Source organism: Ictidomys tridecemlineatus, chromosome 2 (assembly GCF_052094955.1).
Source record: "Ictidomys tridecemlineatus isolate mIctTri1 chromosome 2, mIctTri1.hap1, whole genome shotgun sequence".
Taxonomy (NCBI): Eukaryota; Metazoa; Chordata; class Mammalia; order Rodentia; family Sciuridae; genus Ictidomys; species Ictidomys tridecemlineatus.
The window spans coordinates 140344526-140360430 of NC_135478.1; the positions used below are offsets into that span (position 1 = coordinate 140344526).

A 15905-nucleotide genomic window follows, 5' to 3' on the forward strand; every position below is an offset into this window, starting at 1 on the left:
AAGTAAGAAATTATAGGAGATAATTCCAACAAGATCTCAACAACAGATTTGTAATTTTAAGATCACAGATCTACAGTTACTAATGTCAGCAAGAATATGTGCAAAATAAAGTTTAAAAGGGTATAACAACAATTAGAGAAATATAACCCTCTGCCATATAAATATTATTAATGGAAATGAAAAGAATCAGAAAGACTTACAATTTGTCTTAAAATGATTAAATAGGGAGGTTAGACGTTTTTGGTTTCAGGAGGCAAATGAGAACCTTTGAATACAAACATTTAGCTCCATCTAAAAATAGGAGCAATAAAGTTTCAAAAAATGAAAATGAAATTTCGAAAATAAAATCTGCTTCCTCAGAAGGTAGTGAATTTCTAAAACAGGTTAGACCAGCTCTTTCCATTAGAAATATAATGTAAGCCACATACATAATTTAAAATATTTTATTAGTTTCATTAGAAAAGCAAAAGGAAGTAGGTTAAAATTAATTTATAGTAATATATTTTCTTTAACTCAGTAAATCCAAAGTATTATTTCAACATACAATTACTATAAAATGAGATAATTTATATGGGAATATATGGATTCTAACTATGATCCACAACTCAGTTCAAGTTAGCCTAATCTAAAGTGCTCAATAGCCCTACGTGCTCATAACTACCTTATTGGACAGTTTGGGGTTAGACAACTATTTAGCAGTTATACTGCAGAGGAATTAAAGTACTGTGTACATGACCAGACTAAATGACTTAATGCATTTGCAATCCTGAGATCTCATGAAAATAACAGAAGACATACTCAAATATCAACAATATACTCAAAATTAACTTTATTCCATTTTAATCAGTCACTATTGTTCTCTATGCCCTCACATGATATATATATGCATTCTTTATTTTATTGTAGTATTCTGAACAAAACCTACCAATTTCATAAGAGAATTCAAGTTATTTTTACTACTATATATATATATAGCTTGTGGAGGAATATATATATATATATATATATATATATATATTCCTCCACAAGCTTTTTTTTTTTGAGAGAGAGAGAGAATTTCAATATTTTATTTTTCAGTTTTCGGCGTACACAACATCTTTGTTTGTATGTGGTGCTACGGTTCGAAGCCGGGCCACACGCATGCCAGGCGAGCGCGCTATCGCTTGAGCCACATCCCCAGCCCTCCAACAAGCTTTTTAAAGACATCAAAATTATTTTTTGCCAGAATTTCAAATCCTATGGCTCATAAAATGTTCGATAGTCACCCTAGCATTACCTACCTAGTAAATATAAGTGAAATATTAGTTGTTCCCTGTACTTTCAAAATTTTCTACAAATTTTCTATATTAATATAATGCCATTCAGAAAAATTGAAAGTTGATCACTGGTATGAACTAGAACATTGTCCCCTCAAAATTCCTGTTACAGGGCTGGGGATGTGGCTTAAGTGGTAGCGCACTCGCCAGGTATGCGTGGGGCCCGGTTAGATCCTCAGCACCATATACAAACAAAGATGTTGGGTCCACAGAAAACTAAAATAAAATAAATATTAAAAATTAAAACAAAAAACAAAATTCCTGTTACAGCCCTAACCCTACTGTGACTCTACAGTATTTAGAGAAAGGCCTGTTAGGAAGTGATTAAAGTTAAATGAGGACATAGGGTGGGGTCCTAATCTAATAGGACTCATATGTAAGAAAAGAAAAAGACATCAGAGATTAAAAAACAACCAACAGGCACGTTGACCTTGGATTTCCAACCTCCAGAACAAAGAGAAAATAAATGTGTTGTTAAAGCCACACAATTTTTACTACTGTTATTGCAGCCCTAGCACACTGAAACAGTTACTAGGAAAATGCTTTTTAAAAAATTATGTAGCACTGGGCCCAGTGGTACAAGCCTGTAATCCCAGAGGCTTGGAAGGCTTAGGTAGGAGGGTCTGGAATTCAAAGCCAGCCTCAGCAAAAGTGAGGCACTAAGCAACTCAGTGAGACCATGTCTCTAAATAAAGTACAAAATAGGATGTGGCTCAGTGGTTAAGCACCCCTGAGTTCAATCCCCAGTATCCCCCCAAAAAAACTGTGTAGCAAACCAAATTATATTATTATTTAAATTCTTAATAAACTATGATAAATGTTTTGGTGTTTGTAAATTTAATCTACAAGATTTGAAAAGTGCTTTGTTAAGTTACTGAAGTACGAAATAATTTGATTATCTCACTATAGCAAATTTTAATTTTACCAATAATGTAGGTCTTCAACTTTTATTTCATTATAAAAAGAAGATTCTATCCAAGATCAGTACTACATGTATTGAAGCTAGAGACTATGGGAGCTCAAAAGGGCAAGCCACTTGTCACAATTCTGCAATACAACCCCAACAACATCTACAACATTAAGCATAAACATAACAGACAATACATAAAAATTAATAGTGCACCTATGCTGTTACCTGTTAAAAGAGCAGCCTTATGGGAGTTCAAAGTAAATGAAGGATTCATATAGTTGGAGAAAATTTTCCAGAATGGGTAACTATGAGGGGGCCTTTAATTAACAGATAACGGGACCTTAAGAACATCATAAGCAGAGGCAATACTAAATATTATTCAATCTGAGTTAGGAGAAGACCAAATCAAGAAGGTCCTAAAATGACTTGCTAAACATTTCAAAGAAAATATGAGACAATATGAGGCAGTTATATAAGCATACTAAGAAATCTGAATTTCAGTATCTGCTGAAACTGAGAGATGTGTTCTAGTGGGCAAATTATACAACCTTTCTGAGTCGTATACCAGAATGATATTCCTATCAGATTACTGTAGGGCATACATGAAATAACTAATATAAAGGGTTTGACATTTCATATAAAGTACAAAAGATAATAAATAAATTATAGTTGTTATAGGGGTTATGCAATAGATGATAGCAGTTGGATTGTTATCTTGCAAATAATTCCCAAACTTGGTTGTAATCCGAAGTTATCTGAGAAGCTTTTGATAAAAACACATACCTGGGCCTCAGCCTAGAAGTAGGGAATCAAAATCTTGGTGTTATAGCCCAAGAAACAGTTTTTTTTAAACAATAACCCTAGAAGTCCATATTATAAATAAGAAAAATTAATATTTAAATTTCTGCAAAACCTGTTTATTTTATAAAAGTATAGTTGTAGTCATAATAATCTTTGAAGATTTATTAATTAAAGTAGGAAGAGATTGGAAGTAACAAGATCAATGAGGAATCTACAGGAAAGAAAGTCCTGTGTTTATCTTAATTACATTCTAATTTGTTAAATGGAATCAAAGTGACCAACTATACTTAGAATACCCAAACTTCGATTAAAAAGCAGTGTAACCTTCCAAGTCTACTAAAAACCTTCCAACACACATTCAAATACAAGACGCTCTTATTATTAAAGTCAGCATACTATAGTGATGCATGCATACCCTTGTTTACAGCAGCATAATTCACAACAGCCAAACTATGGAACCAGCCTAGGTGTCCACAATTAATAAATGGACAAAGAAAATGTGGTAATTATACACACACAATGGAGTTTTACTGTGCCATGAAAAAGAATTAAATTATGTCATTTGCAGGAAAATGAATGGAACTGAAGAACATTATGTTAAAGGAAACAAGCCAAACTCAGAAAGTCACGGTTCATATGTTTTCTCTTATATGGGGAATCAAGAAAAGAGAAAAGAAAGGTTGAAGGGAAAGGATGGATCACATGAAAATTAAAGATCAATAGAGGAGAGGAAAGGGACTAGCAGGAGGGGAAGGAAGGAAAGGAAAACACTAGGAAATGAATTGACCAAATTATATTGTTATATGGTGTGCAGGTATGAATATGTGACAACAAATCCCATCATTATGAATAATTACAATATGCCAATTTAAGAAAAAAAAAAAGATGCTCCTATCAAGCATAAAATGACTATTCCCTTGACATTTTCCTTAATCCTGGCCAGTACTAATGCAGATATTGCATTTATCTCATATATCAGGTATATGAGATATACTACCATATGCCATGAAAGTAGGTTTGTGGAATTATTTCTGCATTTCCTTTATGTAAACCAAATATTTAACTTTCATAAGACAGAGGCTGTAACTTTTCAGCAAGTCTAAAAATTATTTCAAAACATCAAAAAGGAAGGGACTATAACTTGGTAATTATCTAAGAGCACAACACCATGCTCTAACACAAATCTAAGTGTTGGGGGGGAAGGGTACTACATGCCAGCTAAGTCATTCTAGTTATCTTCCTGGCTCACAGGTGAATCATCTCCCCGAAAGTAACACCTAATGGTCCTATATCAGACCAACTTTTTATTCTAATACAAATACCCCAATACAAGACTGACTAAATCTATACAGTATAACTACAGTATTCAATTTGTCAATCCCTAAAAATGAGAAAGCTACATACAAGTTGTCCTTTATCTACAGTTTTTGCAAATTACAAACAATGACCTACATTCATTTGGTAGTCCTTTGAATTACACATCATTTTATACATCCATAGAATAGTAACTATTCCTACTTATATTTATTTCCTTTTCACCAAGCACACCGATTATACAGAATAAAAAGCTGGGAACCAGATGGCAAAATAGCTCAACAATTATTAGAAAGCTGAACCCAAATTAAAAAAAAAAAAAAAAAACAGGAAAAAAAGGAGCAACTAAAACAAGACTTTTTAAACAGCAAACTTTGAGAGGAAGGGGTACATTTACAAGAGTTGAAAAACTACATATGGTTTAAAACAAAACTCATATTGTATTATTTAATAACCCCATATCATAAGTCACAGCAGAAAATCAAATATTCCTAATAATGATTTTTAAAAGTTCAGTGTATTCTACTGAAAGCAGGGAATAATCAGTTTATATATAATATAAAAAATATGTAAATTAAAACAAGCTTAAAAAAATAACTGGTGTAGCTAAATAAAAAAAATTTAAAAAAATAACTAGAGAAGGATAAAGAGGTTTGTTAAAGACACTTTTAAAAATGCTATTTATTGGACTGGGGTTGTGGCTCAGTGGTAGAGCGTCGCTTAGCACGTACAAGACCATGGGTTCAAACCTCAGCACCACATAAAAATAAAGAAATAAAATAAAGTTATTGTGTCCAATTACAACTAAAATATAAATTTTAAAAAATAGTATTTATTATTCTGAAATACTAATACTATCAAGTGCCCAGAAAAAATTACTAAACAAATTATAACACTGTAATATTATATACATATTTTTAAAGTCTGCATATCTTGATACATCAAAACTATTTTAAATATCAATCGAATATCTTTATATAAACATTAAAAGAGTTTACAGACTACATTTACATATATTACCTTGGAATACGATATACAAAGAGGTTCTCAATCCTGGCTGTTCATCAGAATTACTTATAAAACCTAAAATACAAATTTCTGGGCCATGCCTCCCACCTAGTAAATTAATGAGCCTCCAAGGATGTTTATGTTTCAAATGCCCAATTAGGGTTTAGAACCACTAACCACTAATATACCACTAATAACAACCGTGAAAAAAATATATGTCATTAAGAAAAAATACAAATTAACCTTAAAAATTTCAGGGAATTTTCCCCTTCCTGGTGAAATGTTTTGTAATTAATCATGAAAGTATTCATTTAAGCTTTCTAAATTACTCTTAAAAATGGTTTAAAATGCTGATGTTTGAGAGTATATTAGTTACTGAAGAATTTTCTTCTTGTACTGATCAATTTACATCCCAGAATGGTACATGTAACAAATGAGGTGGTACCCTGGTTATTTTTTAAAATATTATTATTTTTTTTTTAAAAGAGAGAGTGAGAGGGGAGGGGGGAGAGAGAGAGAGAGAGAATTTTTAATATTTATTTTTTTTTTAGTTCTCGGCGGACACAACATCTTTGTTGGTATGTGGTGGTGAGGATCGAACCCGGGCCGCACGCATGCCAGGCGAGAGGCTACCGCTTGAGCCAAATCCCCAGCCCCTTTTTTAAAATATTATAAACAGCACAAAAGTAAGACTGCTACAAAGATTTTGCCTCCCCTTTTTTTCAGGGGTGGGGGTGAGGGTATTAAGAATTTAACTCAGGGGTACTTAACCACTGAGCCACATCTGCAGCCCTTTTTTATATTTTTTTTTAGAGACAGGGTCTTGCAGAATTGCTTAGGGCCTCACTAAGTTGCTGGCTTTGAACTTGAGATCCTCCTGCCTCAGTCTCCTAAACCGCTGGGATTATACGCATGCTCCACCATTCCCGGCTTTGCCTCCTCTTTCACAAATAATAATCTCACTCAAAATATTTAGTGTTCTTTAAAACTGATTGACAGTACCTAATAAAATCATCCTCAAAAAGAAAAGAACTATATTATATCTGAAAACAATTTGTATAATATATAAAGATATGAAATGTCACTCATGCGAAAAGTTGTGCTAATGCACAACATTGCTGCTATGCAATGTACCAACTGAAATTTTAAATAAGTAAACATTTTTTTAGTACTACACAAGAAACTAGTGACTCTGGTCTAACTTTCAAAGATACGTAAATTTCACACAAATCACTTTATTCCAATTTCCTTCAATTCTGCTCACAATTCACTTGCTATGACATAAAAATTCAAAGCACAAATGAATACATTTCAATCTTAAAATGTTTCTTTTCTTTAAAGGTATATACTACATACCTTTAAATCATAACTGTTTATTAAGTATCTGCTAGGCCTGAGGATACAAAAGGATATAAAAGAGTTCTTAATTTACTGTAGTGATAGAAAAGTCAAAAATCAAATGCAATACAATCTGATATATTTTTACAAGCTAATATCTGAGCGTTTGTTATATGCCAGTCATCAGTCTAAAGATTTTTCCACATATAATCTCATTTCATTCTCAAAATAATCTTATGAATCCCACTTTATGCTAGAAAACAGAAGTCTGTTATTTGCCCTAGGTTCAGGTGAGCTTTAGAGATGACATCTAAATCCAGGTCTGACTCCATAACCTAAGCTTTTTATCACCATGCCTCTATTTCTACTGTCCCCAAGCTACCCATTATGTCATGATTTGTAATAGCATAATACTATAAATGAAAGTCTCTCAAAAGGAGGACATATCAAACAAATCATATGCTATCGTCTGAGTATATCTCCCCCCAGAATTCATGTTGAAAATTAATCACCAAAGTGATAGAATAACCTTATAGAAGAGAAACCAGGATTTATTCCCCCTTACTACCTCATCTGCCACGTGAGTACTCAGCATTTGTCTCCTCCAGGGGAAACAGACTTGGCCACTAGCAGATAACTGAACCTGCCCGTGCTCATTCTTAAACTTTCCACTTTCTAGAATTTTAAGAAATGCATTTTTGTCCTTTATAAACTACCTGCTCTGAGGAACTTTGTTATAGCAGCATTACAAATGGAGTGAAACACCATAAAATGAATTTATGTAGTTGTATAAAATAAGAATGCTCTTTATATGCTGATATGAGGTAATCAAGATGGAGTAATGGGAAAAAATTAGGTAAGAAAGAATCTACGTCAGGTGCTGGGGATGTGGCTCAAGTGGTGGCATGCTCGCCTAGCATGCATGAGACACTGGGTTCTATCCTCAGCACCAAATAAAAGATATTGTGTCCACCTAAAACTAAAAAATACATATTTAAAAAAAAAAAAAAGAAGGCTGGCTATGTGGCTCAAGCGGTAGCACGCTCGCCTAGCATGCGTGCAGCCTGGGTTCGATCCTCAGCACCACATGCAAAACAAAGATGTTGTGTCCGTCGAAAACTAAAAAATAAATATTAAAAAAATTCTCTCTCTCTCTCTCTCTCTCTCTCTCTCACACACACACACACACACACACACACACACACACACACTCACACACACACTCTCTTTAAAAAAAAAATTAAAAAATAAAGAATCTGTCATATGCTACTAAGGGTAGGGCTAGGAAGGACATGCATTTTATCTTCATATGCCCCTCCCATCAAAAAAAGGAAACAAGACCTTTAGAAGAAACTATTACCATAGATTGCTTAAAAGTAGGAAACTGTTTGGTATGAAGCTAGGAGCAGGAAAGTAATATGATTTTATCCCTTTTTAAACTTTTGCATTTTGAACCAAGTGATTATACTACCTATTCAAAAATAAACTGCCAATAAATAAAAACAATTTCAGAAATAAAAACACAAAACACCAGAACGTGCATGAAAGCAAGGAACATAGCTGTCTTAATTCAGTGTCTGATCTAAATCCACGAACAAGGTTTACGAAAATCTCAAACTGTTCCTGCAGAAATATTTCATATATATTTTACAAAGAACAATAAAACTGGGCTGGGGATGTGGCTCAAGCGGTAGCATGCTCGCCTGGCATGCGTGCAGCCCGGGTTCGATCCTCAGCACCACATACCAACAAAGATGTTGTGTCCGCCGAGAACTAAAAAATAAATATTAAAAATTCTCTTTCTCTCTCTCTCTCTCCTCTCTCACTCTCTCTTTAAAAAAAAAAAGAACAATAAAACTAGGGAAAAATGTTTTTGATTTTGTTGAAAAACAGACAATCAGAATCAAAGATCTTTAGGAGCCCATCCCAAGCCTACTATTTATCAAATTCTGGAACACTAATAAAATCTATATTCTTTTAAAAGAACCAATGAATCATTTTAACTATTCTTGTTTTATATACATGTGAAATATTATATAATAAAGAAGCTAGAGAAGGGGGGAAAAAAACTTCAAAAAAATACCCAGAAAAAAACAAGTCAAGAGTCAAAGGTATACACTCAATGTATATATCCCAATAAAGCTGTTTTTTAAAAATAATAATAATCATCTGCGGCTATATAAAAATCAGATCTCGACAGGGTATTGTGGCTCATGCTGTAATCCCAGCATGGGAGACCCAGGCAGGAGGATTGCAAATTTGAGGCCAGGTTCAGCAACTTAGTGAGACCCTGTCTCAAAATCAAGAATAAAAATAAAAGGGGCTGGGTATTGTCGCTGAGTGGTAAAGCATCCTGAGTTCAATCCACAGTACCCACCCCCAACAAAAGAGATGAATGGTTACCTGGAACAGTCAGGGAATAACTACAAAGGGACATAAAGAAACTTCAGGACGGTAGAAATGTTCTATATCTTGCTTGATTGAATATAGGCTATAAGATGTGCATCTATATGTCAAAGTTCATCAGTCAAATATTTATAATATGTGCATTTTATTGTATGAAACCTCAATAAAGTTACTTAATTTCTGAACCATTTAGAAATACAGATTCCTGGGCCCTCTCCCCAGAGACTAATCAGTGGGTCTGTGGTAGAAACCAGTTACTCTGCATTTTTAGCACCAGGCCATGATTAATCCTTCATGTGGTGAGGGTCATCAGTTATACTTTGAAAAACACTAACCTATAATAATGTTGAATGTCCAGTAATTACTGATAACATTTTACAAAAAAAAAAATCTGTATTAATGATTCAATTATAAAAAATGAAAACAAAAACAAAAATCTAGCTAAATGATTGTAATTTTCAATTTTGGAAAACACTAAGAATATTAAATGATTGGAGTTCCAGAAGAAAGAATTATGAACTAATGTGGTTAAGAAACACTTCTTCCCCATCTCCTACAATCCTTCAATGGTTCTCCATCAACCAGTGCAGTGATTCTCATTTAAGACAATTCTGCAACCTCCCTGCTTACCAACATGGCATTTGACAATGTCTGCATACATTTTTTTCATTCTCACAACTAGAGAGGGGATTGTGCTACTGGAATGTTAGAGGGTAGAGAGGCTAAGGATCCTGGAAAACATCCTACAATACAGGACAGCATTCCACAACCAACAAAGAATTAAAACTCAATTATCAATATCACCAAACTCAATGTCAATATCACCAAGAATGAGAAACTGATCTGGAGTCTCACCTCAAGTGAAGATACCAAAATACTCAGTAATGGCTACAGAGTTGCACAAAATAACAATATTAACTATTCTATCTTTAAGCAAGTCCATTTTTACTTCTAGATTAGTAGGGAAGAAGGGGTATCATCTTTACATTCTATCAATAAAGCAAATAAATATAGAATAAAACACAAATATCATATAAATACCAAAGATTTTTAAAACTTCAAAGTATCCTAAGTGAGATCAGTCTCATGCTATACTCTCAGTCACAGAGTATACTTACTTATTCTCCTATCAGCCTTTAAAGTACTTCTGAGGTTAAGAAATGCTATTTTAAAACACAGTACATAAACCTCAGCATGGCAGATAATACCTCATCTTAGCTACCCCCAATGAGATTTTTAAGGCTACTGGTTACTGCAGAATAGTCTAACCCAGAACTATTAAAAGTATAGTCTTATAGACCAGTGAGTCAGTGTGTGAAATGTATATCAATTGATGTTAGAGAAATATAGAAAAAAAAAATTCTGGTGGTGCTGAGGATCACAAATTAAGGACATCAGCCATGCTAGGCAAGCATACTACCACTGAGCCACATCTCCTAGATTCTCAGGCCCCAAAGTGGACATTTATACCAGAAAATTTTATGTCTAATAAAAAGACAGGGCTTTTATTTTATCTTTTTTATTCCAACTTCATTTACATTTTTTGGCCTTTTTTAGAAAATTTATTTTACAATATCAGTCCACAGTGAGTTGGAAATGAAAAGAGAAAGAAAAGAAACAGTCCATTAGTAGAGTAGGAAGGAACTAACCTATCCTGACAGATAGGTCTAGTAAGTTGGCAAGATCAAGATGACTCCAGTCTGTCATCAAAGCCCACCTTCTTAATCATTATAATGTATACTTCCATTATCATTAAGATTTTGAACTCAAAGCCCCAGTATGTAACATATACTTCTGAAGAGCTAGACAAAACCAGAATGAGTCACAAAGACTTTTTGTGTATCTGGCCTTAGGCTGCCAACACTGCAAATGAGCCACGGATAGCACTTGTTTCTTCTTCAGGTTCAAGCTCAAAACTTAAGTCTCCAGATATATGATGATACAAAAGAACAAGAGAAAACAAAACAAAAGACCATTTTTCCTCAAAGCCCAGTGAATACTCACTGAATGCTACTATTTTCTCTTGGGACACACCTTTGTTTCTACCTGCTTTGGGAGTATGACCTCCTAACAAGGAGGAATAGGCCCCACATCTCTCTAACATCAGCCACATGGTATTTAACCCAAAATAAGAAAAAAACACGTAGTCTTAACAGTCATCTACTAAAGTCTTCCTTCCTCATACCAAGAGCACCAACTCTTTACCATAAGGATTCAAGTCTTTAGATTTGACCTATTCATACTGCACTTTTTGATAACAATCCCTAGTTTAAAAAAGTTACATTCTAACAAAAAAGTTACATTCCAACTCAATATATAATAGTTGTAAAAAAAAAAAAAATTTCAACTTCCTTCCAAAGAACCCACAATGTAAGTATAATATCCTGATTATCCTGATATTTTCTATTTTTGCTTTTTAAGAAAAAAGTATCAGTAGAAATTCACAAGTTTGATTTCAAGATCCACTAATGGGTCAAAACCTTCAGTCTTTGAAACACTCTGTAGAGTACAACTGTCTACATTTAACAGTATGCTCTCATCCAGCAAGCCAAACCCATAAAACAATTTTTCTACACCAGATTCCCACCATACAATAAACCTTGTGTTATCTGGGTACAAACTAAGCACATAAAAATATACAAATACTTTTGTTTCAAAATTTAGTAAAATATGTAAACAAATGCTTCGTTAAAGTTAAAATAAAAATTTTCAATTTCTAATAAAAAATTGAAGATAGCTAGCTTATTTTGTTAAAATGTGAAACATGGATCTCTGCTGGCAATTAAGTAAATTAACAATACTCTACCACCAGAACACAGTTTATGGTGAATATGAATATCATCATATATATCTGAAATCAATCTTCTTTCCCTCTACCTTCATTGACTGGTCTCCTCAACTGATCATTTCCCATTACTAAGACCTTAAAAACCACAGATCTAACTCTTTCTCCTTCCTGTTGCTGTTATAGCATTACCCTTTAAACTGCCCTAGACTTGCTCAGATGTTCCCCCAAATCATTCCTATGGAAAAATGCACAAATCCAAACAACCAATTTTATAATAAACTTCAGAAACAAAATCTTTTAATACTAAAAACCAATAACCAAACATTAAGAAAACATATGTATGAAGAACATATCTTTTATGTAAATTAATCAACTTAAATACAAAATAAATTGCTGTTATCAATTATTAACTTCAATTCTGTAAGCCTAAGACAGACATTTTTAACAACCATTAAAAGGACGGGCTCCATCACATTGTCCTATCCTAGAATGATACAATGCTATCATGCAAACCATCTATGTAACTTCCACGTTTATTTCATACTCCATTCAACCCTATCTCCTTCAGTCCCACCCACTGAACAGCTGGGCAGGATGAAAGACTGTTTCCTGCTCCCCACCCCCACCTAATATACTACCCCTAGCTTCTTGCTGTTTGGAGAAATAAGAAATCCAGGCAGCTGTACCTGGTTTAGTAATTGTTTATATCCATCCTACAATCTATCAGGATTCTTTAAATCTCATCACTAAAAAGAGACAAGATTTAAAGCCTAAGAGTTTCCTCTTAACTTCTTCACATGGAGGGGCTGATTATACCCACCCCCTATACACACATAAATATGTAAAACAAGCGAAATCCTGTGAATCTAGATTACCTGTTCATTTGGATTCAAGGGAACCCTGGAAGATATTCTTATTTCATCAAAAACAAAGCCAAAAGAAATAATTCCTAAACCTGAACTATTTAACAATACGCTCGCAAGATTTTAAGTCATAAGTTATCATTTCAGTAACTAAGCAAATACCTGGACACGAATATCACAGATTCTTTCCCTATAGCTATAAAAAACCAGATCTGAAACAGTGTACTCTAAAAAAGTACTTAGCAAATGGAAATGTGTTTAAAAAAAAAAACTCAAGTTGCTTATTTCATACTACACACACAGTATGAAATGGAACTCAGGAGTGGAAAATGTGAATGAAATGGGCTGTTCTTTTTCCAATATGTGGGGGAGGAAAGGAAATGAAAGGACTTAAGAGAATAACTAAAAATAACTGAAATTACTTACAAAAATTAATTTCCTTAACCTTCACCAATCCCTATCTCCACTCCCTCCCCTTTTCAGGGACCCTTCCCACTCTTTCCACCTCCTCCGGGGGGCGCCCTTCCAGACATTCTCTTTTCCCTTTTCCTAAAAATTAAGCCCAAACCTCGAGCCAAGCCCTGGATCCTCAGTCCTCAATACTCGCCAGCCAGCCACTGGCTTTCTGGGTTGCGCCCAGGGAAAGGCAGGGAAAGGGAAGGGAGCAGGCGCGCAGTAGTGGGAGTTGCAGCCGCCACAGCCACAGCCACAGCCACAGCCACTGGCGCTGCCACAGCCACTGCCGCTGCCGCTGCCGCTGCCTCCACCGCAGCCTCAGCTTGGTGCATCCTTCTTCCTCCCTCCCCGCCGCCGCCCTCCCGGGGCCGGCCCACACAGCACCGTCGCCCGAGTGCGCACACACATCCCCATCCTCCTAGCCAGGCCCACTCCCCACAAGAGGACCTCTGCCCAGGGTGCTACGGCCGGTGACTAGAGAAAGGAGGGCCGCGGGAGCTGTGGGCCCGGGAGGAGGCTGAGGGAAGAGAGGGAGGGAAGGCTAGCTAACAGGACCCCGCTCTGGCTGCTCCGGCCGTGGAGGCCGCGGCTCACGTCTCCCCGCGCCCCGGGCCCGCCCGCTGCTGCACAGGAAATGCCGCCGCCTGGGCTCTCCACACGTTCAATTCAAACTGTCACCGCCGCCACCTCCCCTCCCCCCGGGCCCGCCGCCGCGCCCCGGGCCCGCCGTCGCTCCCACCTCCCCTCCCCTCGCCATTGCCCCCCGCCTCGCCTCAGGGCGTTCCCCTAGCTCGGCACAGCGGTCTCAGAGCCCCCCGCATCCGGAGCCGCCAACCCTGAGCCGCGGCTGCCCGAAGCTGAGACTCACCCATGGTGCTGCTGTTGACGCTCCTCTCCTCAGCAGCAACGGATCTCGCACTGACCGACATCCCCTCCCCCCTCCGCGACCAGCCCCGGCGCAGCGCAGCCCGCCGATTCTCCAAAGCCGCCTACGCCAATTCCGCGGCGTAGCCTCCCGACGTCTCCGTCCCGCTTACGCAAGCGACAGCAGGCAGACTCCTCCACTGGCTCCAGTCCGACTCCGCTCCCTCCTCCGCCCCCCGCCCCCTCAGACGAGGCTTCCGGGCCGAGCCGCGGCTGCCTACAATCTCGCGAGATGACTCCCTCCCCAACCCCGTCGCCTCACCGCATTTCGAGTATGACTTCATTGGCGTTAGTGCTGTTTCGCTGCTCGGGTTTAGCCGCCATGTTTCAACTGGCCGCATTTGGTACCTCCATGGTTGTGGATAGTCGGGCCTCTTTATAAGTCTGTTCAGCAGTGCCTCTAAGGCTTACTGCGTTACGTTTTTCGGTGAAAATCCTGGAGATATTGAGGAGTGGTTGGTGGGTACGAGGGTGGGGTCTTGCCCGGATTAAAGATGGCTGCCTTCTGTGCCGCCCCGCGAAATTTCGCGTCAACTTTGCAACTGCGGGAGCCGCCCGGTTGGCCTCAGCTCTTCCTTACGAAATTGGCGTAAAGCAAAAAGAGGCGCCGCTGAAAGAGCCAGCCTGGGAAACTGCCCTCAGGGCGGAGGCTGTATGAGCCCCTCGGCTCCTGGCTACTGACCTGGAGTATTTGTGAAAGTTAAGAGACAATTAGAAGCAGGTGTCCATGCCCCATCCATCCCGTTTTTTTTTTGTTGTTGTTGTTTTTTTTAACTTTCCCGACACACAGTGAAATTAGGCCCTAGTTGCCCCGACTCGTCCCTCTCGCTGTCAATTTCTAGTGGCCTGGCACAGCCAGAGATTGGGTCCCGCAGCCTCCTTTCCAGGCTTCACGGTCACACTAGTGTTGGCCTGCCTTGTTAGTGCCTGGTTCGGTCTTCACGCTCTAGTTGAGGAAACGAATGGGCACACGTGAAACTATTGAGTAACAGTAGCAGTAAAAGAGTCATGAAAAGGTTGTGTGATCTTGTACTGTAGCGATTGATATCACTGTTATATGTGAACCCTACCCAGTTGCTTCCTACTGAAAGTGGCCTCACTTTGCCCAAAACAACCCATGGACTTTTGTACCATTCTTGAAACTGATGGCTCTCTTGGTTATAAAGATCATGCATGTGTGTGATCTTTCTGTATTCAACCGCATGTTAAGGAATTTTGTGTACATATATATATATACAAAGTTGCCATGAGCAGCTCAAGAATGTTCATAGCCACATAGTTTATATTAGTGAAACAACAAATGTCTTCTGATAAAATGGATGAATAAGATACATTGTTGGAAAAAATGACATACATAAATACTAAAAAATGAAAGTCAATGAACTAAAGCTACTAGTTAACATAGAGTGCGTTAACTTGATAATGAGGAGGGGAGCAAGTCGCAGAAAGATGTATATAGTATACCACAAAAGTTTAAAAATAAAAACTTGAAATCAAACTGTAAAAGTTACATGAAGAAAGGATACATATCAATTCAGAATAATGGTTACTTCTGGAGAGGAAGAAAAGGGAATGTAACCGGAAGGGTTTAATTGTATCTCTAATGTTTTTATTTTCTACTAAAAGTAATCTGCAGGAAATGTAGCAGGCAAAACATTAAGATTTGTTAAAGGTAGGTGAAGAGTACATAGTTGTTCAGTTGTAATTATATTCTATACTTTTCTATGTGCTTGAAATATTTCCAAGCAATTTTTTTTAAACTTTTATTTTTTTAGTTGTAG

The 15905-nt window shown here is 37.0% G+C and overlaps 1 protein-coding gene across 2 annotated transcripts in view; it reads right to left on the reverse strand.

Annotated features, from left to right (window-relative positions):
- Positions 1–14237, reverse strand: part of Septin7 (septin 7) — a 107023-nt gene extending 92786 nt beyond the window's left edge. The window contains exon 1 of one of the 2 annotated variants that reach the window (XM_040291843.2): positions 14069–14237. In XM_040291843.2, coding sequence (XP_040147777.1) covers positions 14069–14129 — 61 coding nt within the window. In that variant the 5' untranslated portion in view covers positions 14130–14237. The remainder of the gene's footprint in view (positions 1–14068) is intronic. The other variant, XM_078039858.1, reaches the window with a different exon arrangement.
- Between the last annotated feature and the right edge of the window lie 1668 nt (positions 14238–15905).